At 37.3% G+C, this 20,054-nt stretch overlaps 1 protein-coding gene across 3 annotated transcripts in view; it reads left to right on the forward strand.

Moving 5' to 3' along the window:
• Positions 1–20,054, forward strand: part of OSBPL11 (oxysterol binding protein like 11) — a 98,727-nt gene that overhangs the window by 60,981 nt on the left and 17,692 nt on the right. For all 3 annotated transcript variants that reach the window (XM_073804122.1, XM_019923096.3, XM_019923095.3), the window contains exons 10-11: positions 783–969; positions 7,543–7,725. In XM_073804122.1, coding sequence (XP_073660223.1) covers positions 783–969; positions 7,543–7,725 — 370 coding nt within the window. The remainder of the gene's footprint in view (positions 1–782; positions 970–7,542; positions 7,726–20,054) is intronic.

A 20,054-nucleotide genomic window follows, 5' to 3' on the forward strand; every position in this document is an offset into this window, starting at 1 on the left:
TTAGTAATGTAGCTCAAGTCTCCTTAATGTCTCTTAATTATCTAGGATAGATTGCTTATTCATTTATGTAATTCCCCTTTTTTTTGTAATTCCCTTTTTTATATGTTTTTTAAAACCATCTTTATAGCATCACTTAATATGGAACAAGTCCCATCAGAATAATATTTGTTTGAAAACTACCACTTCTAACTCTTGTAGCTTCACCTTAAATACTTCAGAATTTGGCAAACAAAATTATTATGAGGACCTTAGTTTATATCATAAAATTACTTTTTGTCTTTCTTAATATGCATAGAATAGAATGAAGAACACTTTCTCCCCGCCCTCGCCCCCCCATCATACCATCTGAGATTAAGGTCTGTGACTCTATAATGTTAGATATTTAGTTATTCCAAAAACTGCTTAAATTATTAGTACTAACTAATGATCAGATCTTATGATGATACAGTATAGCATGGACTTAAATTCTGACTTAAGGTTTTATTTTACTTTTAGGAGCATTAGAGAGAACTCTTAAACAGTTTCCACTGCAACATTTTCTGGTCCCATGAACCCCAAAGGGATAATAAAGTCATAATGAAAGTACCCTCGATTCACTATTACTAGGAATTGTTGTCAAATACAATTGTAAATGAAGCCAATTTCATCCAAAGCTAAAAGAAAATTAAGCAAAATTATGATGTTCATTTACCAGGCAGGAGAAAAACTTAATATGGATTTTTCATAGCTGTCTTTTTTTTTTTTTTTAAAGATATTAACCACTTTTATGTTTTCACATTCAGGAATCCTCAGTCTACTAGAGCATGGAGAAGAGTATACGTTTTCTCTACCTTGTGCATATGCCCGGTCAATTTTAACTGTTCCTTGGGTAGAACTGGGTGGCAAAGTCAGTGTCAACTGTGCAAAAACTGGGTATTCAGCCAGCATCACTTTTCATACTAAGCCATTTTATGGTGGCAAACTGCACCGGTAAGCATATTTTAGTGATACCTGGCTCTTATTCTATCAGTTTGATCTTGTATTATAACTCTTTATTCTTTTTCTGCTTTGTTTTATGTGAAATGGGATTGGATTTTTATTCATGTTTATTTTTTGTTTAATATATTTGATCTTTGAAGGCATTCTGGAAATCACGATCTGGTTTTAAAATAGTGACAGATCTATCTTCTCTTGTAAACTAGAACTCCTAACAAATGGACATGTAGCTTCTGGCCCAATTTCTGCCTTTAAAGGGACTCAGACTTGGATCCAGACCTCAGTAGAGGTAGTGTCGCTACAAGTTAGGATGAAAATACATCTAATCATTAAGAAATAGTTCAAGAAGCACAATGATGGAAGCCAGTATCTTTAGGCACCAGTATTGAATGTGGCTTTGTTCTAATTCCATCTATGAATCGGCCCTTTAGTGGCTTGTTGGTCTTTTCAGCACTCGTCCAGATCACCCAACTCCATGAAGATAAGTTTTCTAATAGGATCCTCAAAAGGATACTGACTCTTTCCTTAAGCTTTTGATGTCTATTCTGTCTGTCCTGAAGTAGGGATAGTTTTCTTTTTCTACAGAGCTTTTATTGAAGAATAACATACATACAAAAGTATAGAAGTTGATTTGGAGCCATTTCAAATAGTGCTGCTAGAACATTGTGAATGTATGTGTGAATTTCTGTTTGGTAGATACCTAGGAGTGGAATTGCTGGGCTGTAGGGAATGAAACTTTAACTTTATTACTGCCAAACAGTTTTCTTACGTGGTTATACCAAAATGCACTCTCTTCAGTCACGTATGAGACTTTCAGTGCATATAGCTATTTTACTTCTTCACCGGACAACTGGTACTCAACAATCTTAGAAGTGGAAAGAAAGATTTATTGGCTCCCAGGCATTGAATGGCCTTAAAAAACACAGATTTCAAAAACACTGAAGCAGAGAATTAAAAAAAAAATTACAGATCACCCAAACAGAATCACTGGAGATTGTCAGAATAGTCGCCTTTTATCCTTAGAGAAGGTTTTAATATGGTTCACACTTTGTTATATGTGCTTCTACTTACTCCTCTCACCATAGTGATCACAGGATTCAAACTTTACATTTAGAAGGGACTTTAGAAGTCACTACACCAACATTTGCTAGGTGTCTAAATCCTTTTGCATCATACCCGATAACTGATTTGTTCATTGTGTTGGTACCTTATCATTAGTACAGAACTCATAATGCATGAGGCAGCCTATTCCATTTTCAGACACCCCTTATTTATATGAAGTTAAAGTTGAAATCTATATCCCTGTAACATTCCTGCATTGGTGAAACCATTCTTCAAAGTATATAATTGAGTCAAATGCTTAGGGGACACAACTACAGTGAAAAATTTGCCAAGTCCAGCACTTTTTATTGACAATGATATTGATGAATTTCTTTTCTTTTTTTTAAATGAAGTATATTTGATTTACAATATTGTGTTTCAGCTATATAGCATAGTAATTCAGTATTTTTGCAGATTATATTCCGTTATAGGTTATTACAAGATAATGGGTATAATTCCCTGTGCTATATAATATATCTTTGTTGCTTATCTATTTTATATGTAGTATCAATAGTTTGTTAATCCCATACCCCTAATTTGCCCCTCCCCCCTCCTTCTCCCTTTTAACTACAAGTTTGTTTTCTATATCTGTGAGTCTTGTTTCTGTTTTGCATATACATTCATTTATATTATTTCTTAGATTCCACATATAAGTGATATCATATAGTATTGGTCTTTATCTGACTTACTTCACTAAGCGTAATATTCTCTAGGTCCATCCATGTTGTTGCAGATGGAAATATTTCATTCTTTTTTATGGCTGAGTAATATTCTGTTTTTTAAAGATATATATCACATCTTTTTAAAAAAAAAATATATATATATATATTTATTTATTTGGCTGCTCCGGGTCTTAGTTGTGGCATGTGGGATCTTCGTTGCGTCATGCAGACTCTTAGTTGTGGCATGCAAACTCTTAGTTGCAGCATGCACGTAGGATCTGGTTCCCCAACCAGGGATCAAACCTTGGCCCCCTGCATTGGGAGCGTGGAGTCTTACCCACTGGGCCACCAGGGAAGTCCACGACTGTGGACTTTTTTGAAATCATTATTATTCATCATAAGGTTCCTCTCCTCTGTGAACTTTCTTGGGTTGATTAAGAGATAAAATCGCTTTTAAGGATTTCCCATATTTATTCTATCCATATGCGTTATCACATGTTGAGCCATGAGTGGGAACTTTCCCATATTTATTATGATTCAGTGGGTTCCTTTCCATTATTAAATCTTTGCTACCGAGAAGGAAATAAGAGGCTGTTAAAGGCTTTCCCACATAACGTTCATTTGTATTTCTACATATGAATTTTCTGAGTTTTCAGTTAACACCTATTTCGTATCTAGTACACATAATGTTACCTCACTTGCATGTTCAGAATTTTCTTCAAATTTTGTAACAGCTCAACTATATGATAGCTATTCTGATTAATTTTTAAGTCTTAAGTTTCAAATGTCCTTTTATAAAAGCTCATTATAGTTTTGAGCTCAGGTTAATTTTTTTGTCAAATGCAAAATATCCAAACCTTTGTCCTGAATCAGTGCTTTATCTTGCCTTAAATTATAATAATAAATATAAGCTATAATTTATCATACTGCCAGGACTACCTTAATTTAGAGAATCAAAATTCATCCTCCAAATCTTACCGTTGCCATGACATTTAGATGGTTCCTTGCTGCAAATATCCTGCATAGAAATTTTCTCTTGGTTTTCATACTTTGACTTTTTTAAGACTCCTAATAATTTTATATAGATATCCTTGGTTTGTTAGTGATCAGTCATTATATTTGCCATCTTATTTCTTTGAATTTCTTATTTAAATTGGCTTCTTTTCTCCCTTCATACTTTTTTACCTATCCATAAGGCCACAAGTATGGGATCTTTTTGTTACTTGGAAGTATACTTTTGGTTGACTCCAAAGTTTCCTCATTTTTTCCACTCTGATTTCCCTTAAGACCAATGGTTTTACCTAATTTCTCGTTTAAAAGATTCATATTTGAAACAGACTTCTCTATTTTGATATCTTTTCTTTTTCAATTTTACAGAATATTTTAACTAAGACTCTCTTTCATGTCTTTATTAATAACCATGCCTCCCTCCTCAGACATAGCCTAGTTTTTCCACTGCTGTCTGCAATCAAGCCAGACACATTATCTGCTGTCTGCATTTGATATAAATATATTATCTTCCACTTGTCTTTCCTTACTCCCTCATTTTCCACAACTCTCTCTGATGGAGCCAAACAGGCCTAGTTAACTATTCCTCATGTCCTTGTCCATCTCCTGATCCCATTTTCCACACTCACTTTAGGATGGTGATTTTTTAAATATATGTAGCAGTATAATGTCATTAAGATTTATGTTAACTAACTGCTAAGTGGCATACTTTTCTGCACACTGAAGATATAGAAAAGTAAAAAGACGATCTCTGCCTAAGGTTTTAGTCTAATGTTAGAATGCAGGACCCTATCTTTGGAAAGCATTTATAAGGCTTTTAGGAAAAACTCATGTATAATAGACAATTAAAAATAAAGTCTGTTATTATAGTAACCATAGTGATGGAAAAGGACAATAATGCTGTGAACCTGGGATTAGGTAATTATTGTACCCGAAAATACTCTTCTGCTAAAGTAAAAAGAGCAACATGATACTCAACGTACTTCTTATTGTCTGATAAAGGACGCCTATCACTTTTTTCAGGAGAGATAAACTACTTTCCTGGTATTAAATTTTGAAGGGATTTGTATCAAGTATTCTTATGTAGTGGCATTGAGTAACATAATAGAACAATGTCTTTAGTTCTGTATAAGATGTAATTCCCTTCATGTGGTATTTCTTACATATACATCAGTAAAATCCAAAGCTGAAGTCTTAACTTTCAATCTTTAAATAAAATTTTTCTGTATGAAGCCAAGTTAATATATCCAGTGATTTTCTGGTATTCTAAATAGCTATAGAGACAGGGTCTAGATAATCTAAAAAGTCAACTTGAGGACTTCCTTCGTGGTCCAGTGGATAGACTCCACGCTCCCTATGCAGGGGGCCCAGGTTCGATCCCTAGTCAGGGAACTAGATCCTGCATGTCGAAACGAAGATCCTGCACGCGGCAACAAAGATCCTGCGTGCTGCAACTAGGACTTACTTTGCATAGCCAAATAAATAAGTAAATATGGAAAAAAAAAAAAACTTGATGTCATTCTTAGAAAGTGAGATAGTAAATGCCTTATCGGTTATCAGTTATCCTCACTTTAGAGATGAGTAGGATGGCAACTTAAAATTTAACTCTTTGGTAAGTATTTTAAAGGCAGCGTATTCCATATCATTATTTGATACAAGACCTAGATTTATATGCTTTAGATATTTAGATATTCATTTACATATTGTCTGTGATTGCTTTCCTGCTACAGTGAAAGAGTCAAGTTGTGACAGAGATAGCCTGGCCCACGAATCCTAAGATATTTACTTTCTGGTCCTTTATAGACGTTCACTAACCCTGCATTAGACTGTTAAGAAGAATTGTTATAAGCAAAATGAGGCGAGGCCCTTCTTCCTCCTTATGCTCCTTTTGCAAGTTCCTCATGGCCTGCCTCTAGCATGTGCAATTCTTGTTCCCTGCCCCAGTTCTCATCACGATGCTCTTGCTGTGTGTAGCTGGACTAAGCAGCAAAGACCCCATGTAACCCAGCACGCATGGACAGGGACCTAGGGTTTGTTACTTTTTAAGTGGAAATGCTTGTGAAGGAGATAATGATAACTTGAGAGATTGTGGCAGTAAAAGAAAGATCAAGTGAGAAACGGATTATTATTCCTCAGTTCACAGAATATAGTTCTGGGTATATGTGGTTGGAAGATGGAAGAGGTAAGTGTTCAGTGTCATCTCTTCATATCATGTTTGGTTACAGATAAATTTTCAAGGAAGGAAACAATGTTGACAAGTGGGATCAGAGAGGAAACATGGATGTCACAAAAAACATTCAGTCAGGCAAAAACCCTTAGCAGTGTAGTTATTTAAGTTCAAACGCTTTGAGGTATAACCTAGAGTTCCCACTCCTGCTGTAATCAAGCAGACTTGTAGTCACGGTGTTCTTTGTGTCCAGTGAGCTACAATTATGCCTAACGTTTAATTTGGGATGTTTGGTGTGCTCTTGATTCCAAACCCTCGTACACCTTGATCTCTAAGATCTGGCTCATTTGCTTATTGGCTCCTACACCTCTGCCTTGAGCTCTGAATTTGTAGACCATTCACTTCTCCTGCTTAAAAACTACGGACTCCCTAAATTCAACTACAACCTTCTGGTTCCCAGGCCCTTGGCTTATATCTGGCAAATGCTGTTTATGGTTCCTGAGCTGTCACCTGAACCTGGGCTTTGGTCCTTTGGATTCCCCCCTCCCAGCTTTTTTAATATTCATTCATTCATTTTTATTTTGGCTGAGCCTGGTTTTAGTTGTGGCATGCGGACTTCTTAGTTGCGGCTTGCATGTGGGTGGGATCTAGTTCCCTGACCAAGTATCGAACCTGGGTCCCTTGCATTGAGAGCATGGAGTCTTACCCACTGGACTACCAGGGAAGTCCCTGGATTCTCTTTTGAATCCAGATAAACCGTAATCTCTGGCACACTGACCAGAACCTAACATTTGCCCACTATTCTTTGAGTTCTGAACCTCTGTCGAATCTGACCCTGTTGTTGTTTGTGTCCGACAGTGAACATAAAGTACTTCATTAAAAATAATTAGACCTGTTTCTATTCCAGCCTTCATTTGAGCTGCATCCTGTCTGTGTCCAGCCAGATAACTCTTCAGTAAACTTTCAACAACATTAGTGCTTGAGTTCTCTGAGTTTTGTGTAGATAGTGATAATTTTTGTATACCAGTGTTCTTTTTGTCAAGAGAATTAACAAATGTTTAATGTATCTTTTATTTTTTTTCTACCTCTTACTGATTTGTCTGGTTTCTATATTTAATTTAAAATTAAGCTTATATGGTTTTATACAGAACCTGTATATCCAGAATTTAAAATATAGGGACTCTAAACTTTTAAATAGGACTAGTTTGAAAAAAAGTTGAATAGACTGTAGTGTTGTAACATTTTTATTCTGTAATAAAAAAGAAATGTTAATATTTTTCATATTCCTAGTTTTAATATTATAATGGTTGTTTGTAGCAAGCATTTAAAATACCACACTTTGTGATCACATATAGTAACTGAGTCTCCAGTTTGATTCCTAGTATTCTTTCTCAAATTAAATTGATGTTATTTGAAAAAATTATCTAGGAAACTACCAGGGATTTACAAAGACTTTGTAACTGACAAATTGACTTGTAATTGTAACTGAATTTGGCGCTGACAAATTGAAGTGATATGTGTAACTAATTTAAACAGAATTCACAAAGTACATTCTGGGTTTCAGAATTCCTAAGAAATAAGCAATATTACTTACTAGAGCATATCTTTTTTTTTTCTGTCTGCTTCTAGGGTTACAGGTGAAGTAAAGCACAACATCACCAACACTGTTGTATGCAGAGTACAAGGGGAATGGAATAGTGTTCTTGAGTTCACTTACAGCAATGGAGAGACAAAGTGTGTGGACTTGACTAAATTGGCAGTGACAAAGAAAAGAGTAAGACCTCTGGAGAAGCAGGACCCATTTGAATCCAGGTATGTCATCCTTGCATCCATCCAGGAAAGAGTCAGAAACTCTGGATCTTAATCTAAGCCTTTTCACTAACTTCCAGCCCTGGACAAGTCACTTCACTGCTTTGCATCAGCTTCCTCATCTATAAATTGAAAGTATTGGTCTGATCTGATGCTCTTAAACCCCGTACCAGCTATGACATTATGTGATACATAGTCACATTTTAGTAAAAATAAAACATTAACTGGGCAAAAATATTAACATTTTGTAGTCAAAGGATTACTATCCTTATCATAAAAACTCTTCCAAATTATTAACAAAAAGATGGGTACCCCAGTAGAAAAATAGGCAAAGACACAAAGAGGTAGTTCACAAAAATAGAAAAAAAGAAATGCCCACTAAGAAAATGAAAAATTGTTTAGTGTAATTAGAACTTAAAGAAATATAAATTAAACAATAAGACAAATTCATTTTTTAAAATGGTATCTCTTTTGGAAAAAGTATGAGCGAATAGACATTTTCACATTGCTGGTTAGAGAGGTAAATTGCTGCAGCCTTCCTAGAGGGTATTTTGTCAATATATGTCATAGGCCTTTAAAAGTAAATGAAGTGGATCTATATGTGTTAACAAGGTAGTCTCCAAAATGTATTGGCAGTGGTTGCTTCCAGAGAGGAATACTGGGGTCTGGGATAAGAAGGAGCCTTAACGGGCTTCCTTGGTGGCGCAGTGGTTAAGAGTCCGCCTGCCGATGCAGGGGACACGGGTTCGTGCCCCGGTCCGGGAAGATCCCACATGCCGCGGAGCGGCTGGGCCCGTGAGCCATGGCCGCTGAGCCTGCGCGTCCAGAGCCTGTGCTCCGCAATGGGAGAGGCCACAACAGTGAGAGGCCTGCGTACCACAAAAAAAAAAAACAAAGAGACTTACTCTTCACAGAATGCCCTTTTGTACTGTTTAAATTTTATGTCACATGGAAGTATTACTGTATCAAATACAAGGAAGCATTAAACATCTTAAGAACACATAAATGAAACCAAACAATTTATAAGTAGATGTGTAAAGGGATTTAATACCTTTTAACCAAAAACTCAGGTTCAGTCAAAAAATAAAACAGCAACGATTGAAAAAAATTCTTCTATGGGTGTATTTAGGATTTATTTAGGAGAGTTTGTCAAGGTTTGGTCTGTGGACCCCTGGGGCCCTTGAGACCTGTACAGGGGGTCTTCAAGTTGAAAAAACTTTCATAATAATGCTAAGATATTATTTGTCTTTTTCTCTCTGTTTGCACGTGCATTGGTGATACAAAAGCAATGGTGGGTGGCACTGCTGGGCCTTAGCACCAATCAAGCAGTGGCACCAAACTGTACAAGTAGTCATGGTATTCCTCACTGCCATGCAATTTTTTTCTTTTCGGCCTTGCAATTTTTTTAAATACCATTTTCTTTTTAAAATCTGCTTGAAAAGCAGTACAGATTATTAGTTTTATTAAATCTGGAACATTGATTACCTGTCTTTTTTAATATTCTGCATGACAGATTTGGAGTATACATAAAGCACTTGTGTTAGATAATAAAGAAGTACAGTGGTTATCTGGATGAAGAGCACTTGTTCAGTTGTTTGAGTTACAAGCAAATTACCCTTTCTTGAAACACTATTTTTACTTAAATGATCGACAAAGTAAGGCTGTCCTAATTTTAATATTGGGCAGACATTTTCCTTATAAATGAGCGATGTGAACATGGCACTTCAAGGAAAACAATTGGCAGTATTTTTTTTTTCTAAGATGTTGGGGGTAGGAGTTTATTAATTAATTTATTTATTTTTGCTGTGCTGCGTCTTTCGTTTCTGTGCAAGTGCTTTCTCTAGTTGTGGCAAGCGGGGACCACTCTTCATCGCGGTGCACGGGCCTCTCACCATCGCGGCCTCTCTTGTTGCAGAGCGCAGGCTCAGTCGTTGTGGCTCACGGGCTTAGTTGCTCCACGGCATGTGGGATCCTCCCAGACCAGGGCTCGAACCCGTGTTCCCTGCATTAGCAGGCAGATTCTCAACCACTGCGCCACCAGGGAAGCCTGGCAGTATTTTTTGCTAATAATAAAATTTAAACGGAAACAACCTAAGTGCCCATTCACAGATAAATGGATAAGGAAGTTGTGAGGTATATATTTTATATATATATATGTATAATGGACTATTATCCAGTCCTTAAAAAGATGGAAATCCTGGGCTTCCCTGGTGGCACAGTGGTTGAGAGTCCGCCTGCCGATGCAGGGGACACGGGTTCGTGCCCTGGTCCAGGAAGATCCCACATGCTGCGGAGCAGCTAGGCCCGTGAGCCATGGCCGCTGGGCCTGCACGTCCGGAGCCTGTGCTCCGCAAAGGGAAAGGCCACAACAGAGAGAGGCCCGCGTGCCAAAAAAAAAAAAAAAAAAAAAAGATGGAAATCCTGCCATTTGTGATAACATGGATGGATGCTTTATGTGAAGTCAAGTCTCAGAGAAAGAACAAATACTGTATGATCTCATTTACATATGGAATCCAAGGGAAAAGTAAAAAACACTACACTGTTGATGGGAATATAAATTGGTGCAGCTGCTATGGAAAATAGTATGGAGGTTCCTCAAAAAACTATGTACTCCTATGTTCACTGCAGCATTATTTATAATAGCCAAGATATGGAAACAACCTAAGTGTCCATAAATGGATTAATGAATAAAGGAAATGTCATATATATATATATATATATATATATATATATATATACACACACACACACAATGGAATATTACTCAGCCATAAAAAGAATGAAATCTTGCCATTTAAGACAACATGGATGGACCTTGAGAGCATTATGCCAAGTGAATTAAGTCAGACAGATAAAGACAAATACTGTATGACCTCACTTATATATGGAATCTTAAAAAAACCAAAACCAAAACCAAACAGCTCATAGATACAGAGAACAGAGATTGGTGTATTTCTGAAATGCCAGAGGTGGACAGCTGGGGAGTGGGTGAAATGAATGAAGTAGGTCAAAAGGTGCAGACTTCCAGTTTTAAAATAAATGTCATGGGGATGTAATGTACAGCATGGTGGCTATAGTTAATAATACTGTATTGTATAATTGAAAGTTGCTCAGAGAGTAGTTCTTAAAATTCTTCATCACAAGAAAAAGAACTTTTTTGGTAATTATGTATGGTGATGGATGTTGACTAGTCTTATTGTGATGATCATTTCACAGTAATACAAATATTAAATCATTATGTTGTACACCTGAAACTAATATAATGTTACATGTCAACTATACCTTAACAAAAAAATTAATTTAAAAAATTCACAGAAAAGGAGATCGGACTGTGGTTACCAGAAGTGTGGGGTAAGGAGTGAAGGAATTGAATGAACTTCCAGTTATAAGATAAATAAGTACTGGGGTTGTAATGTACAACATGATGATTGTAGTTAACACTACTGTATGGTATGTTTGAAATTTGTTGAGGGAGTAGATCTTAAGAGTTCTCATCACAAGGAAAAGAAGTTTTTTTTCTATTTCTTTAATTTTGCATCTATATGAGAGGATGAATGATGATTAACTAAACTTACTGTGGTAATCATTTCACAATATATGTAAGTCAGGTCATTATGCTGTACACCTGAAACTTACACAGAGCTGTATGTCGATTATATCTCAGTAAAACTGGAGAAAAAGAGACTTCGCTGGTGGTCCAGAGGTCCAGAGGTTAGGACTCTGCGCTTCCAATGCAGGGGGGTGCGGGTTCAATCCCTGGTTGGGAAGCTAAGATCTCAAGTGCCGCCTGACGCGGCCCAAAAAAAAAAAAAAAACTGGAGAAAAAAGTGGAGGTTTAAAGACAGAAATCAAAATTTTGGAAAACTTGTATCTGTCACAATAAACTGAAAACGTCCCTAGTAAAGAGTTTTCTGATGAAATTAGTGGTGAAACTAATTAATGTGATCTTTAAAATATGATAAAATATGTCAACATCTGGAAGATCATTTTTCAGGTGACCAATGCATGTTATTACAAAATTATGCATGGGTAAAAATTCCATTCAAGGTGCAAATTAGACCAATGGATTTCCATGTCGCAGAGCATGAAAAATTCATTGACATTTTTCAGTTTCCACATTGCAGCTAATCTTTTAAAAACTACCATTTGCTGAGTTTTAATATGGTATCAAAGAACTGAGTTATTTGAAATATCTATTAAAATATTCTTCCATTTTCCAGCTATATGTCTGTGTGAAGCCATATTTTCCTTATATACTTTAACTAAAACAATATGTATCACAATAGATTGAATGTAGAAGCAGATATAAGAATCTGGCTATTATTGAATCAGATGTTTAAGAGATGCTGCTGTATTCTCTTTGCTAAACTTTTATTATAGATTTTTGTCTACATTCCTGGGGGTTATTGGTCTTTTGTTTTCTTTGGAAGAAAGTTTTTAGCCACAAATTTAGTATCTGTAGTACCTAGGGCTATTGATGTTATCGGTTTCTTCTTCTTTTTTTTTAAAATAAATTTATTTATTTTATTTATTTATTTTTGGCTGCATTGGGTCTTTGTTGCTGCACGCGGGCTTTCTCTAGTTGCGGCGAGCGGGGGCTACTCTTCGTTGCAGTGTGCGGGCTCTTGGCACACAGGCTCAGTAGTTGTGGCTCGCAGGCTCTAGAGCACAGACTCAGTAGTTGTGGCACACGGGCTTAATTGCTCCGCGGCATGTGGGATCTTCCCAGACCAGGGCTCGAACCCGTGTCCCCTGCATTGGCAGGCAGATTCTTAACCACTGTGCCACCAGGGAAGCCCTATCGGTTTCTTCTTGAGCAAGTTTTGGTAGTTTGTGTCTTTCAAGGAGTTGGTTCCTTTAATTTTTCAAATTTATTGGTGTGTATTTCATAATATTTCCTTATTCTTTTAATATGTGTAGGATCTGTAGTGGCCCCACACTCATTCCTTGTATTGGTGATAACTTCTTTTCCTGATCAGTGTGATTAAAGGTTTATTAATTTTACTTAAAGAACTAGTTTTTGATTTCATTGACTTTTCTCTATATTTCTGTTTTCTTTTCCATTGATTTCTGTTCTTAATTCCTTTTCTCTGCTTATTTTTTGCATCATTTGCTATTCCTTCCTCTAGTTTCTTAAAATAGCAGTTAGGGACTTCCCTGGTGGCACAGTGGTTAAGAATCCGCCTGCCAATGCAGGGACACGGGTTCGATTCCTGGTCCGGGAAGATCCCACATGCCGCAGAACAACTAAGCCTGTGCGCCACAACTACTGAGCCTGTGCTCTTGAGCCCGCGTGCCACAACTACTGAAGCCTGCATACCTAGAGCCCATGCTCCGCAACAAGAGAAGCCACCACAATGAGAAGCCTGTGCAACACAACGAAGAGTAGCCCCTGCTAATCGCAACTAGAGAAAGCCCACGCTCAGCAGCAAAGACTCAACACAGCCCAAAATAAACAAATTTAAAATAGAAGTTAGGTCAGGGTCAGCAAACTTCTTTTTGTAAAAGGCCAGAGAATAAATATCTTAAGCTTAATGGGCCAGATAGTCTCTACCACAGCTACTCAATTCAGCCTTTGTAATGTGAAAACAGCCAGACAGGAAACGGATAGATGTTGTTATATTAAAATAAAAGCCTATTTACAAAAATGAGCATCGGACCATAGTTTGACCCCTGGTTTACATCACTGATTTTTCTTCATTCATAATATAAATGTTTAATGCTATATATTTCCCTCTAGGTCTGCTTTATCTATATCCTGCAACTTTTGAACATTTACTTATTTATTTGTTTATTGAAGTATAGTTGATATACGGTGTTGTGTTAGTTTCTGGTGTACAGCAGAGTGATTCAGTTTATACATATAGTATATACATATTGTTTTTCATATTTTTCTCCATTATGGATTATTACAGGATATCAAATATAGTTCCCTGTGCTAGACAGTAGGACCTTGTATCTGTCTTATATATATTAGGGTTTTTTCTGTTTTTTTGTTTTTTTGGGTTTTTTTTTTTGCGGTATGCGGGCCTCTCACCGCTGTGGCCTCCCCCGCTGCAGAGCACAGGCTCCGGACGCACAGGCCCAGCGGCCATGGCTCGCTCCGCGTCATGTGGGATCCTCCCGGACCGGGGCACAAACCCGCGTCCCCTGCATCGGCAGGCGGACTCCCAACCACTGTGCCAGCAGGGAAGCCCTATATATTAGTTTCATCTGCTAATCCCAAACTCTTAATTTATCCCTCCTCCATTCCTTTTCCCCTTTGGTAACCATAAGTAGTTCTCTAAGTTTGTGAGTCTGTTTCTGTTTTGTAAATAAGTTCATTTGTATCATTTTTTATTTAGATTCCACGTATAAGTGATACCATGTGATATTTGTCTTTCTCTTTCTGACTTGTTTCACTTAGTATGATAATCTCTAGGCCCATCCATGTTGTTGCAAATGGCATTATTTCATTCTTTTTATGGCTAAGTAGTATTCCATTGTATATACATACCACATCTTCTTTATCCATTCATCTGTAGATGTACATTTAAGTTGCTTCCATGTCTTTTTTTTTTTTTATTCACACTTGTGGGTTTTTTTGTTTTTTGGCCATGCCCTGCGGCATGCGGGATCTTAGATCCCCGACCAGGAATTGAACCCGTGCCCCCTGCACTGGGAGCATGGAGTCTTAACCACTGGACCGCCAGGGAAGTCCCCTGCTTCCATGTCTTGGCTACTGTATATAGTGCTGCTATGAACATTGGAGTGCATCCAATTTTTGAATTATAGTTTTCTCTGGATATATGCCCAGGAGTAAGATTACTGGAACATATGACAACTCTATTTTTTGTTTTTTAAGATCTCAGGGGACTTCCCTGGTGGTCTAGTGGTAAGACTTCGCATTCCAATGCAGGGGGCACAGGTTCGATCCCTGGTCAGGGAGCTAATATCCCACGTGCCTTGGGGCCAAAAAACCAAAACATAAAACAGAAGCAATATTGTAACAAATTCAATAAAGACTTTAAAAATGGTCCACATAAAAAAAACCCTTGATATTGTTTTCCATAGTTGCAGCACCAGTTTACATTCCGACCAACAGTATAGGAGGGTTCCCTTTTCTCTACACCCTCTCCAACATTTATTATTTGTAGACTTTTTGATGATGGCCATTCTGACCGGTGTGAGGTGATACCTCATTGTAGTTTTGATTTTCATTTCTCTAATAATTAGTGATGTTGAGCATCTTTTCATGTCCCTATTGGCCATCTGTTTGTCTTTGGAGAAATGTCTGTTTAGGTCTTCATCAAAGATACTGGCCTGGCTTGTAATTTTCTTTTTTGTTATTTTTGTCTGGTTTTGGTATCAGGGTGATGGTGGCTTCATAGAATGACTGGGAGTGTTCCCTCCTCTTCCGTCTTTTGGAAGAGTTTGAGAAGGATCAGTATAAGTTCTTCTTTGTATGTGTGGTGGAATTTCCCAGTGAAGCCATCTGGCCCTGGACTTTCGTTTGCTGGGATTTTTTTTTTTTTTAATTACAGACTCTATTTTACTTCTAGTGATTGCTGTGTTCAAATTATCTGTTTCTCGATTCAGTTTTGGTGGGCTGAATGTTTTTAGAAACTTGTCTGATACTGCTGAACTGAATGAATAAGCATTTTCAGAACTCTAATGGAAAACTGATGAATTCATAAAAGTGCTAACAAAACATCAAAATGAAAAAAAAATTAATTACATGGGACTGAGTGAACTGATGAGGATGATTATAATTTTTGTGACTTTCTGTTTGAATAAAAAAAAAAGAAACTTGTCTGTTTTTTCTAGGTTGTCCAATTTGTTGGCATATAATTATTTATGGTATTCTCTTATGGTTTTTTTTATTTCTGTGGTATCAGTTGTTATTTCTCCTCTTTCATTTCTTATTTTATTTGGGTCCTCTCTCTTTTCTTCTTGGTGAGCCTGGCCAGAGGATTGTCGATTTTGTTTGCCCTTTCAAAGAGCCAGCTCTTGGTTTTATTGATTTTTCTCTATTGTTTTTTTAATCTCTATTTTGTTTATTTCTGCTCTGACCTTTATTATTTCCTTCCTTCTGCTGATTTTAGGTTTTGTTTGTTCTTTTTCTAATTCTTTAGATAGTAGGTTAGGTTATTTATTTGAGATTTTTCTTGTTTTTTGAGGAAGTCCTCTATTACTGTGAACTTCCCTCTAAGAACTGCTTTTGCTGCGTCCCATAGATTTTGTATGGTTGTGTTTTTATTGTCATTTGTCTCAAGGTGTTTTTTAATTTCCTCTCTGATTTCATCATTGACCCAGTGGTTTCTTTTTTCTTTTTCTTTTTTATTGGAGTAAAATTGCTTTACAATGTTGTGTTAGTTTCTGCTGTACAATGAAGTGAATCAGCTATATGTATACCTATATCCCCTCCCTCTTGGACCTCCGTCCCCGTCTTCCTCCACATCTAGGTCATCACAGAGCACTGAGCTGAGCTCCCTGTGCTTTACAGCAGGTTCCCACTAGCTATCTATTTTGCACATGGTAGTGTATTTATGTCAAACCTAATCTCCCAGTTTGTCCTACCCTCCCCTTCCCCCACTGTGTCCACATGTCCATTCTCTACATCTCTGTCTCTATTCCTGCCCTAAAAATAGGTTCATCTGTACCATTTTTCTAGATTCCACATATATGTGTTAATATACAACATTCGTTTTTCTTTCTGGCTTACTTCACTCTCTATGACAGACTCTTTGTCCATCCACATCTCTACAAATGACCCAATTTCACTCCTCTTTATGGCTGAGTAATACTCTACTGTATATATGTAGCACATCTTCTTTATCCATTCATCTACTGTTGGACATTTAGGTTGTTTCCATGTCCTGGTTATTGTAAATAGTGCTGCAGTGAACATTGGGGTACATGTGTCCCTTTGAATTATGGTTTTCTTAGGGTATATGCCCAGTAGTGGGATTGCTGGGTCATATGGTAGTTCTATTTTTAGTTTTTTAAGGAACGTCCATACTGTTCTCCATAATGGCTGTATCAATTTATATTCCCACCAACAGTGCAGAATGGTTCACTTTCCTCCACACCCTCTCCAGCATTTATTGTTTGTAGATTTTTTTTAAAGAAATTTATTTATTTATTTTTGGCTGCGTTTGGTCTTCGTTGCTGCATGCAGGCTTTCTCTAGTTGCAGTGAGCAAGGGCTACTCTTTGTTGCAGTGTGCAGGCTTCTCATTGCAGTGGCTTCTCTTGTTGCGGAGCATGGGCTCTAGGTGCGCGGGCTTCAGTAGTTGTGACATGTGCGCTCAGTAGTTTTGGCTCGTGGGCTCTAGAGCTCAGGTGTGGTAGTTGTGGTGCACAGACTTGACTGCTCCACAGCATGTGGGATATTCCCGGACCAGGGATCAAACCCATGTCCCCTGCATTGGCAAGCAGATTTTTAACCACTGCTCCACCAGGGAAGTCCTGTTTGTAGATTTTTTTCTTGATGGGCATTCTGACCAGTGTGAGGTGATACCTCGTTGTAGTTTTGATTTACAGTTCTCTAATAATTAGTGATGCTGAGCGTCTTTTCATGTGCTTCTTAGCCATCTGTATTTCTTCTTTGGTGAAATGTCTATTTAGGTCTTCTGCCCATTTTTTAATTGGGTTGTTTGTTGTTTTGATATTGTGCTCCATGAGCTGTTTGTATATTTTGGAGATTAATCCTTTGCCCATTGCTTTATTTGCAAATATTTTCTCCCACTCTGAGGGCTGTCTTTTAATCTTGTTTATGGTTTCCTTTGCTCTGCAAAAGCTTTTAAGTTTAATTAGATCCCATTTGTTTATTTTTGGTTTTATTTTCATTAAGAGGTGGGTCAAAAAAGATCTTGCTGTGGTTTATGTCAACGAGTATTTTTCCTGTTTTCCTCTAAGAGTTTTATAGTGTCCAGTCTTACATTTAGGTCTTTAGTCCATTTGGAGTTTATTTTTGTGTGTGGTGTTAGGTGGTGTTCTAATTTCATTCTTTTACATGTAGCTGCCCAGCTTGTCCAGCACCACTTTTTTTTTTTTTTGGCTGCGTTGGGGCTTCGTTTATGTGCACGGGCTTTATCTAGTTGTGGCAAGCAGGGCCTACTCTTCATTGCAGTGCACAGGCTTCTCATTGCGGTGGCTTGTCTTGTTGTGGAGCACGGGCTCTAGGCGCACGGGTTTCAGTAGGTGCAGCACACAGGCCCAGTACTTGTGGCTCGTGGGCTCTAGAGCGCAGGCTCAGTAGTTGTGGCTCACGGGCTTAGTTGCTCCGTGACATGTGGGATCTTCCCGGACCAAGGCTCGAACCCATGTCCCCTGCATTGGCAGGCAGATTCTTAACCACTGTGCCACCAGGGAAGTCCCCCAACATCACTTATTGAAGAGGCTGTCTTTTCTCCATTGTATGTTCTTGCCTCATTTGTCATAAATTAGGTGACCATATGTGCATGGGTTTATCTCTGGACTTTCTATCCTGTACCATTGATCTATATTTCTGTTTTTGTGCCAATATCATATTGTCTTGATTACTGTAGCTTTGTAATATAGTTTGAAGTCAGGTAGCCTGATTCCTCCAGCTCCGTTTTTCTTTCTCAAAATTGCTTTGGCTATTTGGGGTCTTTTGTGTTTCCATACGAATTGTAAAGTTTTTTGTTCTAGTTCTGTGAAAAATGCCATTGGTAGTTTGATAGGGATTGCACTGAATCTGTAGATGGCTTTGGGTAGTATAGTCATTTTCACAATATTGATTCTTCCAATCCAAGGACATGGTATATTTCTCCATCTGTTTATGTCACCTTTGATTTCTTTCATCAGTGTTTTATAGTTGCCTAAGTACAAGTCTTTTGCCTCCATAGGTAGATTTATTCCTAGGTATTTTATTCTTTTTGTTGCAGTGGTAAATGGGATTGTTTCCTTAATTTCTCTTTCTGATTTTTCATTGTTAGTGTATAGGAATGCCAGAGATTTCTGTGCATTAATTTTGCATCCTGCAACCTTACCAAGTTCATTGATTAGTTCTAGTAGTTTTCTGGTGGCATCTTTAGGATTTTCTATGCATAGTATCATGTCATCTGCAAAGAGTGACAGTTTTACTTCTTCTTTTCCAATTTGTATTCCTTTTATTTCTTTTTCTTCTCTGAGTGCCGTGGCTAGGTCTTCCAAAACTATGTTGAATAAGAGTTGTGAGAGTGAACATCCTTGTCCTGTTCCTGATCTTAGTGGAAATGGTTTTGGTTTTTCACCATTGAGTATGATGTTTGCTGTGGGTTTGTCATATATGGCCCTTATTATGTTGAGGTAGGTCCCCTCTATGCCCATTTTCTGGAGAGTTTTTATCGTAACTTGGTGTTGAATTGTGTGAAAAGCTTTTTCTGCATCTATTGAGGTGATCATATGGTTTTTATTCCTTAGTTTGTTAATATGGTGTATCACATTGATTTGTGTATACTGAAGAATCCTTGCATTCCTGGGATAAATCCCACTTAATCATGGTGTATGATCCTTTTAATGTGTTGTTGGATTCTGTTTGCTAGTATTTTGTTGAGAATTTTTGCATCTATGTTCTTCAGTGATATTGGTCTGTAATTTTCTTTTTTCGTAATATCTTTGTCTGGTTTTGCTATGAGGGTGATGGTGGCTTCATAGAATGAATTTGGGAGTGTTCCTCCAAATTTTTGGAAGAGTTTGAGAAGGATTGCTGTTAGCTCTTCTCTAAATGTTTGATAGAATTCGCCTGTGAAGCCATTTGGTCCTGGACTTTTGTTTGTTGGAAGATTTTTAATACAGTTTCAATTTCATTACTTGTGATTGGCCTGTTTATATTTCTAATTCTTCCTGGTTCAGTCTTAGAAAATTGTACCTTTCTAAGAATTTGTCCATTTCTTCGTGGTTGTCCATTTTATTGGCATATAGTTGTTTGTAGTAGTCTCTTATAATCCTTTGTATTTCTGTGGTGTCTGTTGTGATTTCTCCTTTTTCATTTCTAATTCTATCAATTTGCATCCACTCTCTTTTTTTCTTGATGAGTCTGGCTAAAGGTTTATCAATTTTGTTTATCTTCTCAAAGAACCAACTTTTAGTTGTATTGATCTTTGCTATTGTTTTCTTCATTTCTATTTCATTTATTTCTACTCTGATCTTTATGATATCATTCCTTCTACTGACTTTGGGTTTTCTTTGTCCTTCTTTCTCCAGTTGCTTTAGGTGTAAGTTTAGATTGTTTATTTGAGATTTTTCTTGCTTCTTGAGATGAGATTGAATTGCTATAAACTTCCCTCTTAGAACTGCTTTTGCTGTGTTTCATAGGTTTTGGGTCATCCTGTTTTTGTTGTCATT

The sequence above is a fragment of the Tursiops truncatus genome, chromosome 4 (genome assembly GCF_011762595.2).
Source record: "Tursiops truncatus isolate mTurTru1 chromosome 4, mTurTru1.mat.Y, whole genome shotgun sequence".
NCBI lineage: Eukaryota > Metazoa > Chordata > Mammalia > Artiodactyla > Delphinidae > Tursiops > Tursiops truncatus.